General features: G+C 42.1%; 2 protein-coding genes across 2 annotated transcripts in view; both read right to left on the bottom strand.

The window, feature by feature from the left end:
- sik2b (salt-inducible kinase 2b) overlaps positions 1 to 23,335 on the bottom strand; it is a 42,558-nt gene extending 19,223 nt beyond the window's left edge. Inside the window, 3 exon segments of the mRNA XM_056610490.1 lie at positions 5,700 to 5,763; positions 16,425 to 16,541; positions 20,709 to 23,335. Coding sequence (XP_056466465.1) covers positions 5,700 to 5,763; positions 16,425 to 16,541; positions 20,709 to 20,846 — 319 coding nt within the window. The 5' untranslated portion in view covers positions 20,847 to 23,335.
- A 41-nt stretch (positions 23,336 to 23,376) lies between these two features.
- Positions 23,377 to 27,730, bottom strand: part of laynb (layilin b) — a 5,449-nt gene continuing 1,095 nt past the window's right edge. Inside the window, exons 2-7 of the mRNA XM_056612289.1 lie at positions 26,939 to 27,248; positions 26,266 to 26,426; positions 25,619 to 25,663; positions 25,075 to 25,143; positions 24,471 to 24,588; positions 23,377 to 23,820 (exon numbers count right to left, since the gene is read on the bottom strand). Coding sequence (XP_056468264.1) covers positions 23,481 to 23,820; positions 24,471 to 24,588; positions 25,075 to 25,143; positions 25,619 to 25,663; positions 26,266 to 26,426; positions 26,939 to 27,248 — 1,043 coding nt within the window. The 3' untranslated portion in view covers positions 23,377 to 23,480. The remainder of the gene's footprint in view (positions 23,821 to 24,470; positions 24,589 to 25,074; positions 25,144 to 25,618; positions 25,664 to 26,265; positions 26,427 to 26,938; positions 27,249 to 27,730) is intronic.

Raw genomic sequence — 27,730 nt, 5'->3', positions numbered from 1 at the left:
AAAGGTAGTAGGATGGAGAAGCATACCACTCACACCTCAATGAGGAGGTAATTGTCCATGCCGGCTGCTGTCCATGACCGTGCAATGTAAATAAGGCTTTTGGTGTGCATGCACGTTTCAATAGCAGTGGAGGGACATCTGCCAACCCTTCAGTTAATAATGGCTATCTATTGCAGGGTCCCTGAAAGAGCTGCTACACACATTCAAATGTGCATTTTACCCTCAACACCGGATTTCATTTTTAAACACCTGTGCTGTCCTGGTCTGCGGAAAAACAAACCTCCTTAAAAAGACATACGCGTCTTGTGTGTTTGTGTGAAACGCATGAAAAAAGGCGCCTACGAATAAAAAAAACAGAGGCTCTAACCAAAACAGTGGCTCGTTGATACGCTTCAAGACACAGGATGTTTATTCTTCTCTCCACCCGTCTGAGCAAAGCTCCCTGTTCTGACGGCGCACACTCACCGCCAGCAGCATCACACTCCTCATGATCCACCAGTGCTTTCTTAAATATGCATGCCCTACATTTCTTCACTACCTTCCCCATGCAGACGGATGCCCCCTGTTCCCTCCTCTGCCTCAACTCCCCTGCCTGCCTGCCTGCCTGCCTGCCTGCCTCTGCTGACACCAACTCCCCCCTCCCCTTATTATTTGTGGATGACCCAATTTCCAGGTTGATCCTTCTTGTGGTGGGGATGGGGGGGGGGGGGCGAACGGTTGTGTAGCAGACGGACAGACAGACAAGCAGAGACAGACAGGCAGCCAGACACAAAGACAAAGCCACAGTTTGGCATGTATGACGTTGCCCATTACTGTGCCCATTATACCCCCCCCCCCCACTTCAAAGAGAGAACCATCACTCTCCGCCTACTTGTGCCAAGCCCAGCTCCTTTCTTTTGTCTCTTCAGCCACACACACACGCACGCACACATACACACATACACACGCACAGAAACAATACTGAAGAAGAATTAAATGCAACCCATTTCCAGAGGATGTCAATGCAGTAGATGGGCCCATTTACAATGTTGAGCTTTCCTAAACGTATATTTGTATTGGATATTGTTTGTTAGTTTTCCAGCAGCAGAGATTGAGAGTCTGTCTAGGATATTCAGAGCTGCTGTTGCCGTTTGTGACACATGAATGCATTGCATAACAATGGTACATTTTAAGATCGGGACACAACGGCTTTGCAATACGTTGAGAAGATCTTAGAGGCTAAAAAATGATTCTCTGGAATGGGTTTAGTTCTTGAGCCGGTAAGGTGATTGAACTGCACACCTAGCTTCTCTGTCTGAATATGATAAGCTGCGTCCTACCATCTGACTGGTTATCAAAAAAACAAGGTGAGTTCCAGTTTTTTCTATTTTTTGCATCAGTTTAGGATTTCAAAGAACGGTTTCAGAGTAAACATGAGTTGACCGAAGTCCACGCGCAATGTGTACACATACACACACTCCTGTTGACCATAGGACCCTAGAGCATTATAAGTGTAATCCTATCAGCCACTGTGACTGAAAGTAGGTCTCAGACAGTCAAATAGGGGAGGTCAAAGAATGTGTGTAGATAATTACCTATGGTAGAAATTTGTTAAAATTCTTGAAATATCAGGAACAGAATACATTTAAATCTGGCATGCATATAGGATAGCAAACAAGGACATGTTGCATTGAATAGGGGCATGAGCTGACCTTAAAGGTCCAATGTGTAGAATGAAGTGGCATCTAACATAACAGAGTTGGCAAAAATGGAAGTAACATTTGGAAGTATGTTTCAATACATTATATGCGATTATAGAGATTATAAAGTACGTATATAATCTCATGAAAATAAGCGTTTTTGTAACATTCGTTTGAGCCTTTAATATATAAGTGGGGAGCGGGTCCTTTTACATGGGGGCCGCCATGGGTGATCAGGAGCCCAGAATGGACAAAGAGCTTTTAGAGAGAATGTGTTTTTAACAAAATGCATTTTGGGCTAAGAGTTGTAGGAAGGAGTCGGCATGTTATCCCCATCTACAAGAAGCCTAACCCTCTCGGACACAGACTTCAAAATCAACGGTTTTCCTGAACGAGTTTCACACATCCACACATAACCTCACACCGTAGCCTTTAAGTGTCTATGAAGGTTAGCGGACGTCAAAGTCAACCGCTGGCCATGAGCTTCACAGATCTTCACACGCACACCGTGGCGTTATACGATAAGTGTCCCAGAAGCTTAACCCTCTCTAGGATGTGGTCATCAACCGCTGCAGAGACGAGGTCCGCACACACTGGGGCGTTATATTTAAGTATCCTAGAGGCTTAACCCTCTCTTGGAAGCACGCGGACATCAACCGCTGCACAGACGGTAAAACAGAGCAGCGAATGGCACTGGCAGTTCGTGGATGAGGCGGATTATGATTATGAAGTGGGTGTACTCTCACACATCCATCTACTGGAAACGTTACTTTTTGAGGTAGTTTCCATTCTCGATAACTAAAAGTAGGCTCTTCCATCTTACGGAAAACGTAAATCAAGTTGAATTGTCCATACATATTTTGATAATTCTTGGTGTAAAAATGTGTCCATGGGACGAGGACAAAGATACCCATGTGTGATTGGTTAAACTGCTCTATTCACAGGCTAAAATTGATTTCCCTTTTACGCACAAGGTAGATATCTTTTACAGCTCGCGGCAGCAAATATAACAGTTGAACCATTCAAATTCGGGTACCTTTGTCATAGTCGCCAATGGACACTGTACAAGTTGCACGACATGGTGGAGGTTATAGCCTACTTATGTTTATCCAAACAATGTTCTTACTGCATCCATAGTGGTAAACTACAAACCTAGACCTAGAATTATCGCCATCTGTTGTATCTATTGATCATTCATCTCGATAGCGGTCGGTGCTACAAGCCAATGTTTACCGAACAGGAAAACTAACTTCTCCAAAACACCACCACACATCATAATCCGCTAGCAGCCATTGGCTACACTATAACACTGGGAGTAGAAAGTAAAACTCGATAATAATAAAAGTATAATTGATTCCTCCAAACACATAGGGTATCTTAGTAAAAGGACGCAACATAAGCTCGTCTTCACTAGGCTTTATAGGTTGAGTGTTGCATCTGTCTTTTCACTGGTGTGATTATTATAGTAATATTCAACATATCTGCATCGCAGCGGATGAAAGTAGTATTTAACGTGCGTGTAGCCTTCATTGTTTATCAGGCGTGACGTGAGAAAAGCATTTTGTTTTCACATCTGTGTAGGCCAAGGTGAAAGTGCGAGAACTGCTTACTTAGCCCTTTGTTTTTCAGTTTTTAGGGGCCATGTCACATCATCTCCACAGTTCTGCAGATAACGCTGTATTATTTTTATTGCATTATTTTTTTGTATTTGCATTATTTATTGCATTTCTTTCTTTATATTATAGGGGAAACAATGCCTATAGTTAAAATGTAGATTTATTATGAATTACTAAACCACAATTCTATCAAATAACCTCATCACTTGACACTTGGCTACTCGATGCTGCCGTGAACGATAACATTATTTTGGAAGTACCTACTGGCACCTTACTCAATACAGGCCACGTTCAACAGGAAGAAGAAAAAGAGCAATGGATCAAAACAGTCGCATGTATTCATTTATCTCACAAAGGATCACTGTAGCTCTTTTAAGATATTGATATCGCCCATTAGGCACCTGGTACGGCAGGAACACCTGATGTCATTAAAAGTGACTGCGAGTGTGTGTGTGTGCGTGCATGCGTGCGTGTTGTTTGTCACCACGCATGTTATGTACATGTGGCCTTACAAAAGCAGTGCACATCACTCGTCTCCGTGGCAGGGCTGGATTTCTTATCTTAAGCCTGACTCCATTGAAACCTGTTCTGAGTTTCTCCTGTATTGTTCCTTGCTGCGTAATGGTGCCCTATGCAAAATGTGCTATTTGCCGTCTTGCAGGCATGGCTCATTGTGACTGAAAGGTGCTGGCTTAGTGGATTCCCTCAGGCATGAAGCCGTATTCGCCCTATTGTTCATTCTTTTCACGATGCAGTTGAGAGAGATACATTTCCCTGTGGATTTGGGTTCGAACTGGTAGCTGCAAAAGTCGATGTTCACAGTGTGCTCTATCCCAAAACAATGTAATGGCTGGATTATTAAAACAATTATATATCTCGGAGTACAGACTGTCCTCACTGTCATTTATAGATCTGCCAAATCAAAAACACCTTACTGAAAATTGCTTCCCACCATCTTCTGAAATTATAATTTTGTATTTTGCCTTGGAACGAATTATGCAAGATCCAGCCTGATTGACAGAACTTAGTTGTAAAATGGATGTATAATTCAATTTGTTGTCCCTCTAAGGATAAGAGGGACAATAAACATTGTAATAAAGGACCTCTGACCTTCAGGGTAGAGCTACGTTTAAGTGACGTTAACAATTTGAATAGATTTAAACAAAATACTTGATCCACTTTTAAAATAAGGAATCTAATAGAGTATCAGTTAAATAAAGGTTCCGTTACAAACAAAACATTCCCCCCAAGCACCCTAGAATAGTTTGGGAAATTCCACATCTGCTGCTTGTATACCATACCAAATAAATGCTAAATATACACAGCATTGTGCAAATAGACAGTTTCCTTTCGATATGTGAACATATACAGTATGTTACACAGTATTGAGCAACGCGTAACGTGTCTTCCAAATACGGATGTGGTATGCCGGCATGTGGTTTCTTTGGGTGGATGTGATGCAGCTTTGAGGGAAGCTACCCTTTAGAAATATATTTTTATTGTTAGAAAATGTAACAAATATATTTTAAGCATAAATAGTTCATGATTAAAGAGTTAGCCCTTTATGAAGGCCACTGTATTAGGGTGCACTCACACTAGGTCATCTGGCAGTGGCCGTGGCCGTTTTCACACCTAACCGTGCGGCCACGGCCAGATGGCCTAGTCTGAGTGCAGGCCAGAGAACAATGGGGCCAGTTGAGCACGGTTAGGTGTGAAAACGGCCAATGGCCACGGCCAGATGGCCTAGTGTGAGTTAGGGCTGTCAACGAATATTCGAAGTTCGAATATTCGTTCGAAATGTATCCAAAAACGCGAATTCGAACGTGAAAATTAATATTCGAATGTGAAAAAACACTCCCGCGGTACAAGCGCCTCTATCTGCTTTGTGAATGAGCCTCTGTCTGTTTGCGATGTCCCTCATAATATTCAAAATGTCCTGCCCTTGCAATTGTGAGTGACACAAGCTCACAACTTCATTCAGTCCTACATAACAAGTGGAGTATTTGAAAGCATTAAGATGAACCTGACAATGGGTTTTATCTGTCATCTGTGGTCTACTAGCATCGACTACATCGTCTTTCAGGAAGAAGGGAACTGGCACTGCAGATAGAAATCAATCTTGAGAGTAAGTGACAGATTTGAACACACACACACACACACACACACACACACACACACACACACACACACACACACACACACACACACACACACACACACACACACACACACACACACACACACACACACACACACACACACACACACAAACACACACACACACACACACACACACACACACACACACACACACACACACACACACACACACACACACACACACACGCAAACACACACACAGCAGTAAGAACATATAAGAACAAAGGAGTTTGTGAACACTCACCAAAGATCTCTCCATTCTTGGCGTACTCCGTTACTAAGTAGAGCATGTTCTTTGTTTCCATTACCTGGAAGAAGAGAAAGGAAGTGAGACACAGGACAAGCCATTGGGAACAAAAAGCAGGAGGGAGAGAAGGAGACTGCAAGAGAAAATACATAAATATCTACAGCACACAAAATAACTTGACTTTTTCAACACCATTGTATGATGACCCAGTGAGATAGAGAATGATGACAGATACAACAACAGTTTAAGCTTGTTTAAAATATATTTGGACAAACACATTCCTAGAAGCACTCCCTGAATATTTACAATGTATAGACCTGGGGCTGTATTCACAAAGGATCTTAGGGCTAAAAGAAGGTCCTAACTGGCGAATTTAGGAGTAACTCCTAAAAATAATGGGCGTGTTACTCTTAAATTTAGGACTCCTAACTTTTTTCACTAAGAGCAATTCACAAAGTATTTTAGGCCTAAAAGTAGCACCTAAGTCTAGGAGAGCTTAAAAGTCCTCAAGAGGACTCCTAACTCAGTAAGACCTATTCACAAAGAATCGTAAAATGCCTGCGAGATGAAATGTTAGATTATTCAACTTGTTGTGGAGTTAATGCGCGATGCAATAACATCCCCGACTAACAGGAATAATCAAATAAATTCCGAACTAAAATGTTTGGCCACACTACGTTATTTAGCAACAGGGGAAATGCAACTTTGCAATGCCGACGATTTAAAATTATCGCAACCATCAGTCAGCCGTGCCATAAACTTTCCTTTGGACATTCAAGAATTACACAGGATCAAAGCCAACTTCATGGCAATTGCAGGTATGCCCGGTGTGGTCGGTGCTATTGACGGGACGCACATAAAAATAATTGCGCCATCAAAAGACGAGGACGTGTTCGTCAATAGGAAGAAAGTGCATTCCATCAACACGCAGGTTGTTTTTGATGCAAATTTTAACATAGCCTGCTGGATGTTGTTGCAAAGTGGCCTGGATCTTCGGCTACCCATGATTTGCGCATTTTAATGGTGAGCGGTCTGAGGCAGCTTTTTGAGATTTACCAGTTGGGTGTCATTTGCTGGGTGACAGTGACGAGGCTCTAGACACCCTACCTCAATCCACAACCGGGAGCACAGTTAAAATATAACATGTAAGTGATTACGCAGATTACGCTTAGTCCTATGCGTAAAACACATCGTATTGGCACTTTGACGCCTTTTATTTGTTGAATCCATATTTATTATTGTTTACTGATTTCTTCCATATATGCTAGAGCACACAAACATACACGAAATGTTGTGGAGAGAGGAATTGGGCAGATGAAACGTCGGTTTCATGTCCTCCACGGCGAAATACACCTCACCCCAGAGAGGGCAAGCACAGTAATCACTGTATGTGCCATTCTACACAACCTCTGCAAGCGGAGGAACATTCCACAGCCAGACGATGATGAGTGGACAGGCATTTAGGCATCACTTTGAAAACACATTTTAGGTAAACACCTTGGCACAAATCAGTCAACACTTGGGTAGTTCATAACATTTATTTTCTTTTAAATTGTACGTATTTTTATTGTTTGCTTTCTCTCTCTCTTGAACGTGCAGGCTACAACGTCATTATCGTGGTCTGCACAAAATTGTCATCATGCGTGTATTCTGCTAACTGCACTATAACTACTTGATAGGAATTCATTTCTAGCCTAGGCTATTTCCTTGTTTTTCGGTGATTCAGTGGGCTCGTCTGAACAACCAATCACCGAACTGACCGCTTCTAAACTCGTGCACGAGAATTGACGTAATCCATAGCAACGGCGCGTCACTCTTAGTTCACTCTTTGTGTTTTATCCTTAGTAAGAGTAGGTCTCAGCGGCTTTGTGAATAACTTTTAAGAAAAAACTCCTACGTAAAATGTTTTAGCGCGAGTTAGGAGCACTCCTAGCGGTAAGATAAAATGCTTTGTGAATACGGCCCCTGGGCTACACTGCAATACAAGGATGAACAAGGGAGTATTGAAAAATGTCATGAATGACACAAGAACTAAATATACTTTTCATGGAGCACACTTCTATGCAACAGGAAAGGAAAAGGATGACACTGACTCCACTTCAATCCGATATAAAAATAGATTTTCCACTATTCACCACGTTAGAAGAAAATATCAAATTTGTTTGAATGTGTGCACAGGATGATAACAGGCAGGCAGACATAAATAGTCCCCCCTTCTCAACCCCAGACCTTTGGAGGATACTCTTCCACAGTTATGTTTGGGCAGGGGCGTTGTTGTCAGTTTATTTGTGTTGTGCATGACGAAACCAGCTGTAACAGTAGCCTTTCATTACCTCCCGCTGAGCTCTGTATGTTTCCAGCCCTCACCTACCACTGTCACTGAGCGACCATAGATACTCAGAAACAAGCAGGCGCTAAAAGCTTAATTGAGTAAAGTACCTTGAGTTCATGCACTTGCATCAAAGTTATAAAAGTTACGCTGCAACAACATGAAGAGCGTCAGATAATAGAGATAGCGATCTAGTTAAATACTTCCAAATGATTACAAATGACAAATAGACCAAATTCTTGCCACCGGGACAGAAGCCAGAATTACTAATACATTGCCTCAGTTCGCAAACAGCTGTTATACAAATTACTACAACCTCTCTAATGTTTCTCTTCAAAGCAATGGCACGCAGCCCCAGACAATAGCTGTTTATGACATGTGCCTGTAAATTCAGTTTATATGTTACTATAAGCATGTTTTCTTACTGATGCATTTTGTTATTACTATTCGAGGTCTGTATATAGGAGGAACAACAGAAAACAGAAACATATAAACAGCTTCTTCTACCTCCTATTTCATTATCTTCAGGTCAACAACACACACATGATTCATTTGTATTGCACAACTTCGCACTTATTTACAGGCTTGTCTCATACTCAACTGTCACCGTATTTGCTTGCCGAATGTGCTTGCCTGATTACTTGGTCATTAGTTTTGGTTTGAAGACTGGACATTGGACAACATTTCCCAATGTACGATAATAAGAGAGATAGAAACATATTTGTATTATCCCTGTGCCATTGGGATATTCATTTGTTGTATAGCACAACAAGACAAAACAGTAAACTAACAGTAAACTGTAACCAGGCAAGGGAAAAGTAAAAATTATATACACACAGAATATTTTGTTTGTTTGTGCCAGCTATCCACACACAGGGACGACTTTGAAATGTTATACGCCTCATATGCCTAATTAAAACGACTAATCTAGAAGAAGCAGACAACTTTAATAAACAGAAAGGTATATGTGAATAAAGACTAGGGCAGTCATGGGGACCCTTTAGTTTACGGAAGCATATTGCCCAGACAACAATTCCGATGAGGAAGGTTCCAAGTAGGCTTGGTTTGTACGATTCTACTTATTCAGCTGCTCTGATATTTGACAAAGGCATAGATACAGCTACAGTGCCCCTCAATTTGATACACATTTTGGAGAAACTGGGATTTGTCTTTGATATCATTGAAAATAGTGAACATAAAGATATAAAGTACATATTCTCAGTAAAAAGGCTAACAAATGTAATGTGTAGCGGTTCCAAAAATAAATAATGAAATACAAGTGATTAACCAATGGAGTGGAGAGTGTTGCTGTATTACTGATTACCGGTACTGATACTCACATTACAAATGTGGTTTAACATTGGAGGGATCGGTATGGAACCACAATGCCCAGGTCGACTCCACGGGAATAAGGGATGGGAGTTGGACGGTACATTTCTTGCAACGATATCAGGCCAAAATGATCTTGGTATAAGTTATATCTCTGGTAAGTGGTAGAAAACAGAGAAAAAATCCCTTCACCCTATGTATTTATACTTTTGGGATAGCATTCAGTGTTGAGCACCTCAAACGTTTCAGCAAGTCAAATTTAAGACTTTTAAGACCTTTTTAATGAAATTGAAGACCTAAAACACGCGATGGTGGGGGTTGGCAACAGACGCAAGCCAACTTCGGAAATGGACGTCTTCCAGCCAACTGTCCTAGAATTTGCACCTACCCATTGTCGCAGATTAGCTAGCCAGCACGCAGATAATCGTTTATATATGCAGCTTACAAGAAAGAAGCCTGTCTACATGTCCTTCCTGAAAAGCTCAGAGAAAAATAAAAAATAAAAATAGTCCTGCCCCGACAAATTTAAGACCTTGAGTTACCGTATTTAAGACCAGCATATGACATTTGTAACGACATTCAATTTAGAAACATTAATTTAAGACTTTTTAAGGATGCACGGACACCCTGTTCATATTTTTTACTTCTAGAGGAAGCCCTTGCATTCTCTTTCGAGCTTTATGTCCAGACATTCAATTTATGAACTACCCTTTGTTTATTCGTAATTGGACTTAAAGTTGTTTGAATAGTTCCTGTTAGATTATTTTCTTTTTAAGATCGGCCTAACCTTTAATCTGCTAGGTTGTCTGTTAATAATATGGAGGTGGTGTACGTAACGTCAACCACTGGTGTACATAAAAACGTGTATGTAATACACGCATACTACATCTTCTGTGTATCAGAGAAGAAGAATTTAACCAGTTTTTCCAATTGCAACCATGAAAAACCATATACTCTGTAGGCCGTAAGAGAAAGAAATGGTTAGTATCTTCTACCAGGGCTTCACAAAGTGGCGGTCATTGCTGCCGCTTGTGACGTATTTACGTTCTGTTTTTAGCTTGGCTTTGAGCAAGTAAAAGCTTCTGCTTTTTCCTGAGATTCTTCTGTTAAGTCCCCTCACTCGCTACACCGTACCACTTTGACATGAGAATCGGCAAGACTGACGATGATATTGGCAGCATGGGAGCACCTTTAATCTGATAGTCTGTTTGCCTGCTCTATTCTTATCATAACCAAGGGTTATCATAATATCTTGAGAAAGCTGTAATAAAAGGCTAATAATCATCAGGTAGAAAGGTTACCACATAGCCAACCAACACATTACACAACTATTTAGTAATGTTTCATGAAACAGGTTGAACTTATTGTCATTCAACGTGTAATTTTAAAAAGTTATAAAAATGATACATGATGATATAAATTGGTGGTGTTGTCATTATACTAAGTGTTTTACCGTGATATAGTGAAAACGGTTAACTCCCCGTCCCTCATGTGAATATTGAATGTCAATCAAAGATTACTTGTTTAATGGAGGTATGGACCAGAGGAGAGTATGAATATGCCTCTGCTTTCACATCAGCAGACTGGCTTGTTTTTCCGGTGTGTGAACGACCCGTTGCTCTGTGACGTATTGTTTTTATGTCTCCTTTGTATTGAAGTTGCTTTAAATAGTGAGCATGAGCATAGCATTCCATTCAGGGCCGCTGCTGAACCTGCCTGCCCTACGTAGGAGTCGTTGAACCGATTTAGAACCAGCAGGCACTCACACATGAATAAACCCAATTGCGGAGGGGGAAGTATCAGAAGGAGAAGTGAGGATGAATCGGTCACACACACACACACACACACACACACACACACACACACACACACACACACACACACACACACACACACACACACACACACACACACACACACACACACACACACACACACACACACACACACACACACACACACACACACGCACACTAGGAATCCCACACTCGTTGTTGATCATACATTTTCCATCTGTTATCATGACCAATTCAAGAATTAGCAGAGTGGAGCCGGGCTGTTGGACTGGCACGGACGCTTAGGGCTGCAGTGAACAGTTTCTGATGTTGATGAATCTTTGAAGCCCTGATTAATCTTTTAGTGCGTGTAATGTCATAGAAATTGAAAAATGCCCATAACAAGCTAAGAGAGGGCAAAGTGATTAATTCTAATGCTTTGTCAGACTAACAGCCAATAAATGTAAATTTATCACTTTAAATAGAGAAAAATCTAAAACTTGACTTTATGAATGACTCAAACGCTTAATCAATATTCATTTTGTATGCAACTTATTGACGCCATATCTTATATCATAGTGTACATTCATGCATTTTACTTAAAATACTTAGTAAACATAAATTATTTTAATTTAAATTCACATGGGTCCTCATCTAATGCTATGATTTCGCCTATGCATTCACCTCTCCAACCCCGTTACCATAATGGCGGGTAAAACTGGTATAAACCTTATCTTTCTCAGGCCCTGTCCAGTGCCCAGTGCCCAAAAACGAACTTATCTGAAACCAGGTCCCAGAGCAGAAAGTTAAAAACAGACCCATGCGTTTTCGTGTTAGGATTTGTGTGGACGCCTGAAACGCAAACGATGAGGTCATCGCCCCCCCACCAGCTGGGCGACGTTAAGAGTTGTGTTGAATTTTTTTTTTTTTGTAGTTTTAAGTACAGCCCCTTGGTCAATTTAATTATGCCTGTACTGAAGAATTTCTGCTTAATCTGAAAGGTTTAACAACTGCTATCTCCTCCTCGACTGAATGTTGGTAAATGGATGGATGCTCCACTTCCTTTTGTGGGGGACCAGAGCCTTGAATATGTACTACAGCATTTTTACAGCTCCATGCGTACTACAGCATTTCTAAAGCTCCATGTGAACAACAGCGTTTTTACAGCTCCATGTATTTTCACAATGAGGCTTTGAGTCTTTACGGAGATATTCCTGAAACGCATCAAAGGAAAACGGAGGGGAAAAGATCATTTTTGCCTGTGTGGACGGGCCCTCAGAATCGTCAAATTATCGTTTGAACTGCTGAACCCGAGTCGACTTGGAAAATTGTGAGTCGGGAACTAAAGGTTATAGCATGAAATGGCAAGAATTCCAAAGCATTGAAATAGTCATGGACTATGATTACAAAAGTAAAACCCAACGCCGCAGAGCTGTCCACAGTGGTAATTGAGTAAGCCAAGATGAACACACAATCTTGGCTGTGTCGCTTGGACCTTTTCACCTTTTGAACCGGCTTACTACGAAACATGACATACTGACCATTATTTTGCATCAGACAGGCTGTTGGAAATAGTGATTCAAACACGCATGATGACACGTCCAGCTCTGGAATGCTGCCATGTGGTATTGCAATATAACAATTAGCAAGCGTTCATTTTCCCTCATCAAGAAGACTTACATAGCCAGATGAAGTCATCTCTGACTCTGAGCTATGGCTTTATAGCAGATCACTGATATTAAAGTGATTATAAGGTGGTCTGACCTACTGTTAGAACACTATCTGCCTAAGGAAACTCATTATTATTAAGTTCAGGAGGTCTTTTAAACTTCCAAATTAGGTTTCAAAAACTTTCATTAAGGTTTCATTCAACAGTCTGACAGATTTGAAAAATAGGAAACAATCTTACTACCGGTACTATAAAAGCAGGCCTGTCACACCAGTTACTCAAGTTACTCATGTGCGCATGTGCAAAGCAGCCTGCAGCTCACACACATACACACAGCACGCGCAAACGCATACATACACCGCAACCACGCACATACACACCGTGTACACCCACTAGGGATGTGTCGGTCGCGACTGATTCGTTACAACGAACGAATCCCGAACGTGAACGACAAGAACTGGTTCCCCAAAACAAGAAGAACTGGTTCTTTGATTATTTTTTTTAACATCAACCAAACATATGGTCACGTAAATAAAATATACAAACGAACAGAGCTCCGTCTCCCCACGACTTATATTGATTGAGTCTACAACTTCCTCAAAGATTCAGCCAATGAGAGGTAGCAATGGTGTTGGAATGGCACCTGGGTAAACCAATGACAAGGCGGTACCGTCGAATATGCGCGCTTTCTCTCTCTGACGTATCTTGGGTCATACCATTCGACTCATATATCCCCCTTCATTTTTTCGAAAATAGACTTGACCTCCATCTGTTTATTGGATAAACGCATTTCCCAATCCCAGGAGTCTTTGCTCCATTCTACGTCAATTTAAGAACAAACAAAGAAATTAAACTGCAGTTCGTATTTTTTATTTATGACCATGCAAGTTCTGTAATGCCTGAACAATGAAGAATTAAATGTAAAGTAAAATAAAATTATAAATGTAAAACCATGAATGAAATATAGAGAGTAAGCAAGTGGTATAAATATTGGTGGGACGGTCGACATACTAAATAGCAGGCATCTCCAAACGGCGGACTGCGGTCTTGACAGTCCTATCCGGACCCACGACCAATTAAAAAAAGAAAAAACTTTTTTTATTTTTAATTTTTTTTAAGATGTAATCTGACGTAACGAACGAATCAAAACGAACGAATCAAATAAACGAATCGTTATAGTGAACTGAACTGAAAGAACTAGTTCCCGGAAAAGAATCATTTTGCCCATCCCTAACACCCACACACACAAACACGCACACACCGCACGTCAAGGCAAAGGCAGCAACACATACACGGAAGTGCACACACTCACGCGCGCACACCGTACTTGAACACAAAGGCAGCGACACACTCGCCGAGCTAAGATGTTATGTTTTTTAAACATAACGGCTCTGCCATTGACACACGAGCAGGTAAGAACACACACGCACGCGCACACACCGCAGCGACCCTCGCCCAGGTAAGACGTTTTGTTTTTCATCATAACTGCCACGCCATCGACACATGCGCCCAGGTAAAGACACACGCGGACACACCGCAGCAACAAACTCGCCCAGGCAAGACGTTATGTTTTTAAACATCGATAAACTCTGCCAGGTAACACGTTCTGTCTATAGACTGTAGAAATTGCGATAAAATAAGGGAAGAGACAATTTCTCACCTTGACAAGCAACAGCGGGTCGTTAATTTTTTTCGTATAAAAACCGTTCAAACATCGCACCGACCGGCACATCAACACAGAAGTCACGTGATTCTTAAAGAACAGTGTCCCTATAACACAGAACGAAAACATGTCAATAACACAGTAGGGTGAATTATGTCTATAGAGTCCACCACAAGACTACACTTCGTTGCTGAAATGTAATATTACTCTTCTCCTTGAGCCTCCCGAGATGTCTTTACACTATTTTGCTCAAACTTAATATTACTCTTCTCCTTATGTTTTGTGTGTATGCTATGTGTGACTGTAGGCTCCTGCTGCCTGTCTTGGCCAGGACACTGGAAGAGATGTTTAATCACAATGATGATTATTATTTTTCAACTAACCAATAGTAGTTGCCTTGCATTTTAAAATGTCAATTCACTTTTCAGACCTGAATAACAGTAAAAGCTATTTAATAATCGAGTTGCATGCATAGTATACTACACTTTCCATTGAACAATTACCCCATTCACCATAAATTGACTCATTTTATAATGTAATAAAATGCTCACACACTAGCTGCTTTCAGACACACGTGTAAGTCGTGATATTCTCCTAATGGGCCGTATGTGTGAACAACATATCCTGACATTTGTACCCTGAAAATCTCCTGAATAATACTACCCCTGTGGTAGTACAGTACTTTTTTTGAATCAGGAGTAGAAAGTCGGTATTTCTCACACCACTTCAGTGGGCGTGTTGATGACGGTTCTGCATGTCATTGAGTTGCTCCCTAAAACTTTTGTTCGATGAATGGTTAAAAAATATTTAAATGTTGGCACTGCTTTTAAGAGTCATTTGTGGTGAACGAATGTTATACGTTGTAAAATGATAGGCAAAATGTTATTATATTATGCGCTCAGAAATTTGTATCATTATCGACTGGGGTTTCCACATTATTGCTATAGGTTAATTACAACGAGAGGTTGAGCATGCGCAACGCATGTGCGAAAACTCTAGTTTTGAATAATTTCCATTCCCTTTTTTGTTAACACAAGACCAGACCTGACAGCTTACAAAGTAAAACAATGTAATACTTGAATGCTTAAGAATTGACCTCATAAAAAAAGTTCCTTGCCACTTCTTGCACTTTGTAAAGCAAAAGGCAACTTTACATAACTAAGAACACACACATACACACACACAGCGCTACGTGTCAGTCACTCATTAACTTTGCACTGCATATCTGAAAACCGTGCAATGGTGGCAGATACGGCTAGACAGGCGTTGTTTTCTAATGCATTAGAAAATGACCTGGAGCGACTCTTGGGCTGAACACCTACACCGCCAGAGCACCAACCATATGGGGATGGACAAGAACCAACAGCATGATTCATCCTGCTCCACTGCATCGTGAACACAGGCCGCAATGTCAGGGGTAAGAAGTGGCCAGCCCAAAAAACCTCTTCAAAGTTTCCTCAACTTTACCATTGATTATAAATTGTAAATTATAGAAGTATGTTGAAACCGTTATGGTTAGAGGGGCCACAGGAAGCCTGGGCTCGGACCCCGCATTAAAGCACAACAGGTTTACGCTAATTGCAAAAGAGTCAACCTTGCAAAGATACTTGTAATATGAATTGCACTGCAGGCATATGAAATGTAGTTTAAAAAACAGCAAGAATTTTATTTTTTCTTCCATTCAACTTATACATGAGACAAGATTGCTTTAATAGTTTTTGAGGGAGAGGTCAACGAAGAACTAGCAACATTCTTTGTATCCTGAAAGAAATGTAACTGGTAGTAGAGTAGTAGGTGATTTTTTTGACAATAGAGCCAACTTGAAATCGGTCAATGTGAATAAGGCAGATTATTACCTATGGTAGGCGATCAAACCAAGCCCCCATGTCCCTGCACATCTTCATTTAGAGTTGTATCAACTAATGCCATGATTTGAAAGAGGTAAACAGGGGCCTACCTGGTACAGCTTTATAATGTGTTGATGGTCCAGCATCTTCATGATCTGGACCTCTCTGTAGATCTTCTCCAGGTTAACAGCATCCAGCTGGGTCTTGTCGATTATCTTGATGGCCACCTACAAAAACAGAGCAAGTGTCAACAACTTCAAATTTGTTCAAGTCAATGTTTATCTTGATAAGTAAATAAAGACCTGATTCTTGGGACTGGATGCTACGTTCGTCCATCATGCTGAATTTTGCTTAAGAATAAACAAAGAAGCTCCCTTAGCTTCAAGACCCCCTCACCACACACACACACACACAAAATGGAGATATAATGATGCAAATACGTAATTAAATGGAAGGTAGTCTCAGCTATTCTCACTCTTAGGACTCAAGAGAATACAGAGTTGTGTTTCTCTATAGTTCGAAGTAAGATGTAGCGACATGAATGCACTTTGTCAGCCCGATCTTGCAGAATTCAGATGACACACATCGAAGGTGAACTTATGGCTCATGTGACAAGTGCGCACACACGCACACGCACACACACACACACACACACACACACACACACACACACACACACACACACACACGTTACAGCAAGTCCCTATTTTTACTTGGTCAAATGCCTTGACTCTGTTTTATATTAAAAAAAAAGAAAAATCAACGTCCATAGTACACCGAAAAGCTCAGAGCACAGTATATATAACTTATATATAACTTAAACACATTTCTCTGACCATCTTAGGCTTCAATATTGTGTTTTCTTTGTGCATGAAAGGCAATATATATACTTCAGAAATGTCTCAAATCTCACTGAACCAAGCCGGAATGAGTAAACAACAATAGACAACTGATGCTATCTTAGTATTCACAATAGTTTGCAGCAAGCAAACTGTAAACAAGAATCAATGACTCTGCCAAACATCTTCCCCAACTCAGCCAATGAAAAGTTGTCCCTAAAGTCAGCACACTGATATTATTTCGATTTCTAGAAACTCCTAGCTCTGGGTGGCATCCCACGTTGATATGCACCAAAAACAATGACAGCTAATGCATATCCTGCTGTATATATCCTGAGACATTACGACAGTGGGAGTATCGCCTGATGAATCCATCTGATGAAGCAACCCATGGGACTGTAGTCTGTCCTAGCTCACGAATCGACTATTAAAATCATTTGTGGCTTAATTTCTTATCTTTACAATCCTATCAAATTTTCTTGATACATTTAAACACAACTGGTCAAAAGCATATTCTTGCAAAACAAAGATCCTTACATTGTATAATGACACGGCATGGGCTGGGAAAACTCTCCAATAATACATAGAAATTCTGTTGTCGTCATTATCGACAGTGCACACACAGACAAACATGAACACACACAAATACAGGGCATCGTGAACAATGCAAGGTCATTAGAGGTTAACCAATTGGGCGAGGAGGAATGTTGTCAGTGGAATGGACCGAAGGTTATGGGAAGACAGATGTTAGTGAATGTTAGCAAATGACTGGTAGCAGAGCCTGCAGTAGGTTGAGCCAAACCTGCGATGGCACAATTAGTAAACAAAAAAAAAATCAGAGGCTGACCATTATGTACATGATGACTCTGAATGACCCAAACATCTTTCGGCCCTTTGTTTTTTTAAAAAGCAGGTAGTTTAGGAAGTAGGTAGCACTGGGAGATTTTTTTTAATTTAATTGATACATTTTTCCTTTCATACGCTTTGTGAAATGTAAAACTGTGAAAAGTTGTAGTCTCTCTACGTTTTTGGCAGAAGTTCTTGGAAGGAGTGTTGGTGTTATGACCAACGAGAACTTTTTTGTAATGTTGTTATATGACCTTTATAATGTACATGAAGTGTGCCACACACTGTGGCGTTATACTGAGAAGCCTTACCCTTTATCGGACTTGGACATCCAAATGAATCGCTGCTCAGACGGAGCTCGACCCGTACCGTGACTTAACGCTACACTATAGGTGTCCGGGAAGCCTAACCCTCTCTCGGATGCGATTATCTAAATCAACAGCTGTCCAGAACGAGCTCCACACATCCGCACATTCATACACACCGTGACCATTTAGTGTAAGTGTCTGTGGAGCTTAACCCTCGGACGCTGCAGTCAACCGCTGCCCAGAGAGAGCTCTACACATCCAAACACAGCTCGCCGCCGGTGGCCCTTGGACGTGACCTTCAAGAGTCTTCTAAAAGGCACTCTGGGGTCTCTTGAAGATCGTTACCGGTATTCACATACAGTTTGGCCGAGAATAGCATTCACATAGGATTTTACTCCTGTTTTTGCTAATTGGGTCTTATTTCTGTTACAGTGATAAAAGGGCATAGACTTTAATGGTGACAATCATATATGACATATTACAGCGATTATGGGGAACACATCAAACCTATTCCACCACTTGAGACAGAGACATGCGGTGGAATGGCAGGTGTGTGCAGCACCAAAAGATGCAGATGCCACCTCAAACCACAAAGCGCCTGCAAAAAGGCAGGTAACCTTGGCATTGTCATTCCTTTTGACAAGAAAGGGCCCCAGTGGCAGACGATCACAGATGCGATGACGTATTACATCGCAAAAAATATCGTCCCTTTTAATACACAGTACAAAAAAAGGGGTTTAGTAGCCTGCTGCAAACGTTGGACCATACATGTTGGTCATTTTGCTCTTCAAGGAAGAGGTTTAAAACGAAAATTGTCCATTAGTTAATAAAAAAAACCATTATATTTTTAGGCTCAATCGCCCAGCCCTAGAATTAGGCAATGCACACAAAGGTACACCTATCAAGAAATGCATGTGTGCATGAACACACAGACGCGCATGCACAAACACGGACACACAGAGCGTGGGGAATTTAGTACTGACACACTAGGCCAACATCTCTTCACCCAGGCTAATTCACAAGGCAGATGGGCTCACATTTAGTTGATAGTCAGCCTCCATGCCTGACCTTGCACAATGAAACACACAGCCCGTCGCTGGCCAGAGGGCTAGTCTACCGCAGCAGCTGCTATCCTAACTGACCATTGCTGAATGGCCGTTGGGCTGAACTAACGCTACATTACTTCTGACACTAGTCTACGATGATCCAAGCAGGGTTTGCCCGCCCTGGCCCCTGTATAATTTGCAACCTGTTTCTTATATAATGACAACATCCGTTTCTGCTGTGAAATCCCCTCACTATCTTCAGGCTTGAATGTGATCTTATACTACACTGGCTATCTTAAAACTGCCCCGTTCCACTGTTTCCACCACAGCCGTAAATGTATTGAAAACTATTTCACTGCAGTCGTTGAACTAACTAACTCCAATCACCCACCACGACTTATTCAATCCGGTTACTTCCTTTTTGTAAATGCACTTGATCTATGGAGAAACATCCAGGAACATTTGTAGACATAAATCCATTACGTGGGGTGTGGATTACACAGATGAATCTTGGATTGAAAGCTATATGGTGCGCCTCTTATTACTAACCAATTGGTTCAAATTATTGGGCGAGTTGTTATTATTCATGCACCCAATTTGTTATGTTATTGGGACAATACAATTGCAGGGAAAGTTACACAGGGCAGGTTCAGGTTGACACAAGTCACAATACTTCTTCTATGGTTGTCAAACAATGTGTTCAAATGTATATTAACCATGCATTAACCATATATAAACAAGCTAAGACTATTAACTGAATTAAACAGAAAATTGTGTGCATTATTCATGCATTATTGTGTGCTTACCATAACTGAACACTTTCCAAGCTTGGCATACTCAATGTCAAGTAGGCCTACCTCATACAGCTCTTGGCACTGCTGACACACATACCGACTACATCACATCATATTTCCTATTGCATAACATGACCACCGACTCATGCTGGCTTCCGAATGAAGAGCTCATCCCTTTTTAAAATGCAACTGTATTATAGAGTGACAGATCATAACAACATTGCTTGTGTTCACGGAGCAATGTGCAACCAGTGACCGAACCCAGCGATGTGATAGTTGTAGAAAACATGCACTAACTTAGGCGCATTTAGTGCACCAGCTGGAGGTCAAAGGGTGTGCTGGTGAGTTCCAACAGCCTTATGCCTGGAGGGTGGCTATTACAGCTTTATAGCGTAGTTGTTATGAACAGTGCTTTTATTAGTGGCATAACATGAACAAATATTGGTATCGTCCTCGAATAAACGGGGTTGTCAAGAAAGAAGTGTACAAACTTATGTAACTGTTGGCCGGTCGCCTGTGTTAGCCCTTTAGGTTGAACTGTTCTGCCGACATGCGACTCACCTCGGTTTTGGTGATCCGATGTCGAGCCAGCTTCACCACCGCGAAGTTGCCCTTTCCTAGGGTGCGCTCGATGTCATAGAAGCCCACGCGGACGGGACCCCGTACGGCTGGTTTCTGGAGCGTGTCAGCCATGACCATGCTGGTCTACACGGGACTGGTGGAGGAGCAGACGGGAGCCAGACAACACGGGCAGGGACGGGGCTCGCCGACTGGAGCGCTACAGATAACGAGGAAAGGAAAACAAACCGCCCGCCGCCGCCTCCGCCACTACTGCCGCCAGAAATACGTCCATTAATAAAGGACAAAGTTGATTTCTGTGTAGCCCGGCCCGGCTTGAACATTAAAGGGGCCAACTCTTCTTCAGCGGAGCGAGACGAAGCAAGTCATTTGCCCGGGCTGTCACGCCACGTTCTTCAATACAATAGAGCTATAATATTTCAGTCTTGGGCACCTCTATCAGCCAGAGCACACGAGTTACTTGCAAGAGGCATCATGTTCTCTGGTTGACGTACATTGACGTCAGAGCCATGGGGGTATTTGTACAGGGGGCGGGCCTCCGAAGCCGTTCCACACTTCAGTGCCAATTGGTTTCCAAGACAACCAGACCTACCTCTTACGTCAACCGGTAAAATTGCTATTCTAAAATCTGTTTGCTCGCCCGCCCGTGATTGCATGCATAGGTAACTTTGAAGTTTGGCCCTGCAGGTGCTTAGCATGGTATTTTTCTTCTCGGATTACAAAGTGTGAATATTTTTGCAAATTAAGTGGTCATTTTATTACAACAATTTTGCTGTGCAACTATGCCAACACATATTAAGATAATTATTGTAACTTGACCTGATAATATACATTATTTTATGGCATTACAATAGAGCCAACCATTTCCTCAATGAGTCAAGGTTCAATGTCTATTCTGTTGCAACATTTGAATGCATTGTCCCACTGTAGGTTTGCCTGCCACTAGTGATCAGTATAATGTCACAACTGCATAACAGCGCCCTCTGTCGGTAAATAATACCAATTTAAATCTGAAAAGAAATTATAACAAAAGCTGATTGATAAACCATCCAAGTGATGAACAAGTTCAACCACTTACTACTGACCACATCTCTCCACACAACACTCTCAAGCATAGAAAATAGTTATCCCTCAATCACACACACTAACACACACACACACACACACACACACACACACACACACACACACACACACACACACACCATTATGCAATGTGCATCCACAAACAAACAAACCGTCCAGCACAAATGAACGCACACACACACTCACACACACAATTACATCATGTGCACATAACGACCATGCGTGTGTTCTCCCCTGCTCTCACAGCGTCAGCGTAACACAGAGAACTATTGAGTGCTAAGTGGGCAGGCAGGCCAGTATTCGGCCTACACTGTCACGCATGCACTTCCTGAACGAAAGAGTTCCAGATGTGCTTTTGGCATTTCCTGTCCAACATGCTCCAGGAACACACTCGCTCTGCCTCTCCTTACGCAGGGCCCTCTAAGCCCTTGTCACCAAACCACAGCTCCACAGCGACTCTGCTTTTACCTTTCATATCTCTCATTTGCACCCACCTCTCCCTCTTGAAGAGCTGTAGCACACCAACCTGTACCTCAGATATATCGTTTATAAAGCAATCTTGTGTGTTGATGTGTGAAAGCTGAATTTCTGGTAAATAAAAAGTGGGTTTTATCACCAAAGAAACTTGTCAATCTTTATATGAAAAAAGCCGGTCCCCTTCCAGAAGGTCCCTGTGTTGATAAAACCCCACATTCAGGTTTGGTCGACCCATTCCAGTGAGCTCTGAGCTTTACTGCAGCAGTGAACGCTCATCTGTCATCAGTTTCCCTGTTCCACTCCTGCTCCTTAACACCAGCCTTCATACAGGAAGGAGTGGCATAATACTAGTGCATTGTAGGCTTACATCGAGAGACACAATAGACATCAAGAGACCTCCTACCCATGGAAATACAGACAGCCAGATGAATGGGTTTGTCCTGGAGCTATTTTTTTCATCATGGTATTACTTTAACGGGACGAGTGACCTTGGATTGATCGTTAAGACGTTAGCTCTTTCCCGGTGATTGATATGCTTCTACCATACCATGCCCACAGTATGTCTGTGTCCATGAATAATTGGACCAAATTACAATATTGGTCCAATTATTCAAATGTAAGAAACACATGTATATAAGAAGACACAATTGCTGTGTCTCTTTTATTGTATACACTTACTTTTGTTGTGATGTTTAACTAACACTGCCTCATCAGAACTTGATACAAAAACCTAAACAAACAAAACAATCCTTACTTCTGATTCCTACAGTCCTAAACTAATGCTGCTTGTGTGTCACTGTGGAATAGCAGGGCCCCTGTCAAATTAATTCTGGATGATGACTTTATCTAGGTGGGTTTGAAATGCATATTAACCATCAAGACACTGTAATGATTAGACTTCAATCAGAAATCCGAATGACAGACTTAAAACAATGAATCCAGTGGGTTTTACATCTTAGATCATGGAATTAATCGACTTGGACTCGGAAACATACAATTAGTATACTGGACACTTTATATCGAACCAAGTATAGTTTATAGAGATGAAGAAGGGTGGGGGGGGGGGGGGGGGGGGGGGGGGGGAGGGGTGAGAGGGGAGTTGATAGCCATACATTCCGGAGTGGGGCATGAGTCACTGGAAATGTGTGGCCGTCTGGCTCCCACACAGACAGGAGCCAGCCGACAGCGGGTCTATCCATAGATCTCGTTTTCCACCCAGCCGGCGGGCGGACGTGAGCGGCAGCCCTGCTGTCTGCAAATCTCGTAGATGTCGTTGGTCACGAAGCCCTGCTCCCGCTCAGGGCACGGCAGGTTCTCGTAATCGTCACACTGTGCGCTATCCGGCGAGGAAGCGTAAAAGTACATCTTTTTGAGGTCTGCCAACGTGACGCAGCTGTCCGGGTTGGCGTAGTGGAGCTTGGTCACGTCGCTGAAGGCGTACGGGCCCTGGGTGACGCACGGGTCTGCCGCCTCCGCCGCCGCCGCCGCCGCCGCACCGGGAAGGTGATGGGGGTCCGTGGCCGGTTTTCTCCTGAGTTAGCACAGGATGTGACATCATGGTGGGATCACCGCATTAAGATTAGGAAATTATATTGCAAATCGTCGTGCCTCAGTTACGATATACAGACTACTACCTACCTGTCTGACGTGCAACTGTGTAAAATGATCTAGATAAGGAGGGGTTTTCGTTTTGTATATATACTCTGAAGCAAAACATGTTAGAGGCTTGTTTATATGTTATGAGTCAAAGCATATTAACAAGGCAAGTACTTCCAGACAATTGACTGTGTTAAAATATCATGTTACTTTATGATGGCCCATCCAGTCCTACCTTTTTCTTAGTTTTACCAGGGGAAGTTTTATCAGTCGATTCTGCCAGTTTTTGTGGATTATTCAAGTGGATTAAGCTACATCCATTTCTGACTTTTTCGAGTTTGAAAAGGTGTTTAGGTATTTCTGTAACTTCACAGTGAACACATAAGATGCCTAAGAGTTGCTTTAAGAGAATATGTAAAGAATTGAATATACCTTACATTTATATATTCTTTTGCAATTGGTTATTTAGGAAATGTAGAAAAAGCAATCAACATTTTTGTTTGGTTTGTGCAAGGAATGAAAACCAAAGAGAATGTTAGAATATGATCATGAATGAAATGGAGGAAATCATGAAAATATGATTACCTTTTAGCAACTCGAATGTAGCACAGAAACCCTGTCGCCAGCAACAATAACAGCAGTAGTACAGGCCCAGCCACACAGAGGGTGTAGTAAATGTACAGAGCGTTGTCTGACAGTGACACTGCAACAGAGACAACCCATATTGTCAACCAACACTCAAACTGTTACAATTATATTATTATTATTAAATTGAAGACACCATCGAAGGAAATTTGCCTTGCACAACCGTCGCCTACTATTCTACAATTCAACGAATGACATAGTAGCAAAGTATTGACGACAGCATATACAAACAAAATTTGAACAACAATATAATACAATAATGTAGCTTTATCAATAATTTAGTAACATATTTCCGCTTCCCGCTCATAGGGATAGAGTAGCCTTCATTATCCCCTTGAGGCAGTTGGTTTTTTGCAGCATAGAACTAATAGCCAAAACAATAATGTGGCTTTCTTTGCAACTACACTAATAACAACACATCCTATGGATTGCTATTGCCATAATCTATTTGTTTTTTTGTGTTGACAAATAACATTTTGTGGATGTATTGTCTCAAGGATAGTAACAGCATCATGCTCGATTAGTATCAAACATGACTTCTCACCTGAAGGTTCAGGCAGTGCTATTTCAAGCTTTTCAAAGCTCTCTGTTGTTGACAGCTTCGGGGATGTCACTAGCACAGCGGGAAGAAAATGAAGAATATGAATAAGAAGTATATGAAAGGCAAGCTATTTTATCTGTTAGTAGCATCATGTACATGTGATATAATATATATCTATATATAGATATATATATGTAAACACATCTATGTAAAACTTGTACACCAAAGGCTATCCAGTCAGCTCCAATGAACCTCAAGTCCAGCTCCCTCTGCAGTCCCTCTGCACTCTGAAGGATATTTCTTGTTGTCTTCAATAGCAACAAGGTTGTTTGATTGTAACCACTAGAGGTCTTCCTCTCCAGATGAAGAGTGGGAAGATAGGACGATGTAAGAAATAACCGAAGCTGTTCAAGGATTTGTTTGGAATGTCCTTGATCAGACTAAATCATTAAATTCACCAGAATGAAAAAGAAAAAAAAATCAATGTTTTTCTGAAGACTACTTCAAACTAAATGGACAATATGGATGTGTGCTGTTATAGATGTACCTGTGGTTACAGTTTTCCCCATCTCTGTAAATGCAGGTAATCTTTCTGTGAAGAACAAGAAAACAAGAAGAAAAGTGAAAACTTACAAAAAAATGTTGACTTAGATAGTTAACCAACACACCAACCCACCAATAACTAATATATTGGTTGGTTGGCATTAATAGGTTAATTTGTTTGCAGCAATCATTCACACAATCATTCCTAAAACCATCAAATGGTGGTCAGGGGAGGATAAATGTGTGAGTGTCTGTCTGAGTGTTTCTGCGGGTGTGTGTGTGTGTGTGGGGGGGGGGGGGGGGGCGGGTGGTATTCAGTTGCACAGAGATGCACTATAATAATTCTAGGTTATAACAGGTATACCTGCTATCTAAGCACTGTCTCAGCTCATGTTTTTCCACGTGTCCAGCTGCGTGTGTGCTTGCGTATCAGAGGGTTTCCAGTAAGCGTGTTGAGAAAGCCTTGACTTTCTAAGGTTAACATTAACGGCCACCTAAAGCACTGGGTTCTCAAAGGCCCTTTTGACCTTGTCTCACGTGTAAACAAGGTCAGACAGGATTTGACCGAGGGACTTGTCACGGGCAGGCCCGGTTCACACCCGGGTCTACCGTCACATGAGAACCGTGAGACAGCGACGGCACCCCACCGACCTGCCAACGCATATTTGCAGACATAGTTGTTCTTGGAATTGCAGTTGTCATCGTTCCACTGGAAGAGGAAATGGCCCCTCTCGTCAGGCGGTGCGGAGGGCTGGTGGTACAGGACGGTGCACATCTCAGCGCCGCATGACGGCTCATCCCAGTGCCAGTTCCTGCAGGCAGCAGGTCAAGTTACTGTCTGGTACCCTGCTATACTTATCACATCACCACCACCACCCACACTTAAATGACCACTGTGGGTAGAAAATATGCGGAGGAGAGATATACTCTCTTGAACTAATTATATGTCAACGCCCGTTAACAACAATTTCCTGGGATTTCCTTTTCCCTGGGACCAAAACTAGGATGGGGCTGCAAAACATCTGGAGTTATGTATTGCTCTATTCCAATCTTGTCTCTAATTTAGGTTTAAATGTCAGGGATGAGGAATCCCAGCTCAGGTTTGATTATGTATCATGGTTCAGTTTAGCTACATTTCAAACTGGGAGAACAAAGAAAACAGCAATTTTGAGAAAATCCATTTGATTTCATTCTCATTTGAATCTTCCTACTGTAGCATCAATCCAGCTTTCACAATTATTTTAGCGACCAGGACTCTCTGTCCTCTCCCCCTCGGCCAAAACAAACTCGAAACAACACCACGGCGTAAACCCGCGTCATCCACCTGAACTTGGCTCTGCTGCCGTCCAGCCAGTAGTACTGTGACGGGCAGGCTGGCGGGCTGGCGCCGGCGGGCCTGCTTCGCTGAGGGTTCCTGCGCAGGCCGATCCAGTAGTCCCCCTCGCCCACCTTCAGCTGCTGGATAAAGCGCTCCACCAGCCGCTGCTCGCTCTCCGTCTCGATGCTGAGCAGCTCGCCGCCGTCCGAGCGGCAGGCGAGGCGGGCCTCCTCGTAAGTCAACCGCCCCCGGCTGTCGTGGACGTAGAAGACCTGGTAGCAGGGGCGCTCCCTCCCCCGGCGACAGATCCGGTGGCCTGGAGCATGGGGAGGAGAGACAGAGACAGAAGAGGAAGGAGACGCGACTTACGATTTACCTGTTTAATTGATCACCACAGTTATAAATATATAATTACTTTATTTTGCTGATGTGTGGATTATATTATTGATCCACTAAGCATTCAATCAGTAGGAATAATAACACTACAGTAACACTTTGTTTAATTTTAATGTCCTTCTTCCTATGTTCTTTTGCTAATACTAGGTTAAAATCCATCTCTGTTTGAGACTGTTGAGACCGTGGGTGGGGTTGTCATGAGATGTTACTGAACCGTATTAGGGAGGGTTGAAACTAAATTAGGCCTAGTTGTCCTGCCAGGTCTTCCCAACTTCCTGCCATGCATTGTCAGCAGAATCTAAACAAGAGAGCTCCAACATCTTAGCCTGATTAAAAGCTAAATACGTGGACAACAACTTGAACGATTCTGAGCTTGAGAGGTGGTTATCGGTTCTCTTGGTT

The sequence above is a fragment of the Gadus chalcogrammus genome, chromosome 16 (genome assembly GCF_026213295.1).
Source record: "Gadus chalcogrammus isolate NIFS_2021 chromosome 16, NIFS_Gcha_1.0, whole genome shotgun sequence".
Lineage (NCBI taxonomy): Eukaryota > Metazoa > Chordata > Actinopteri > Gadiformes > Gadidae > Gadus > Gadus chalcogrammus.
This window is presented reverse-complemented; position numbering and strand designations above follow the sequence as displayed.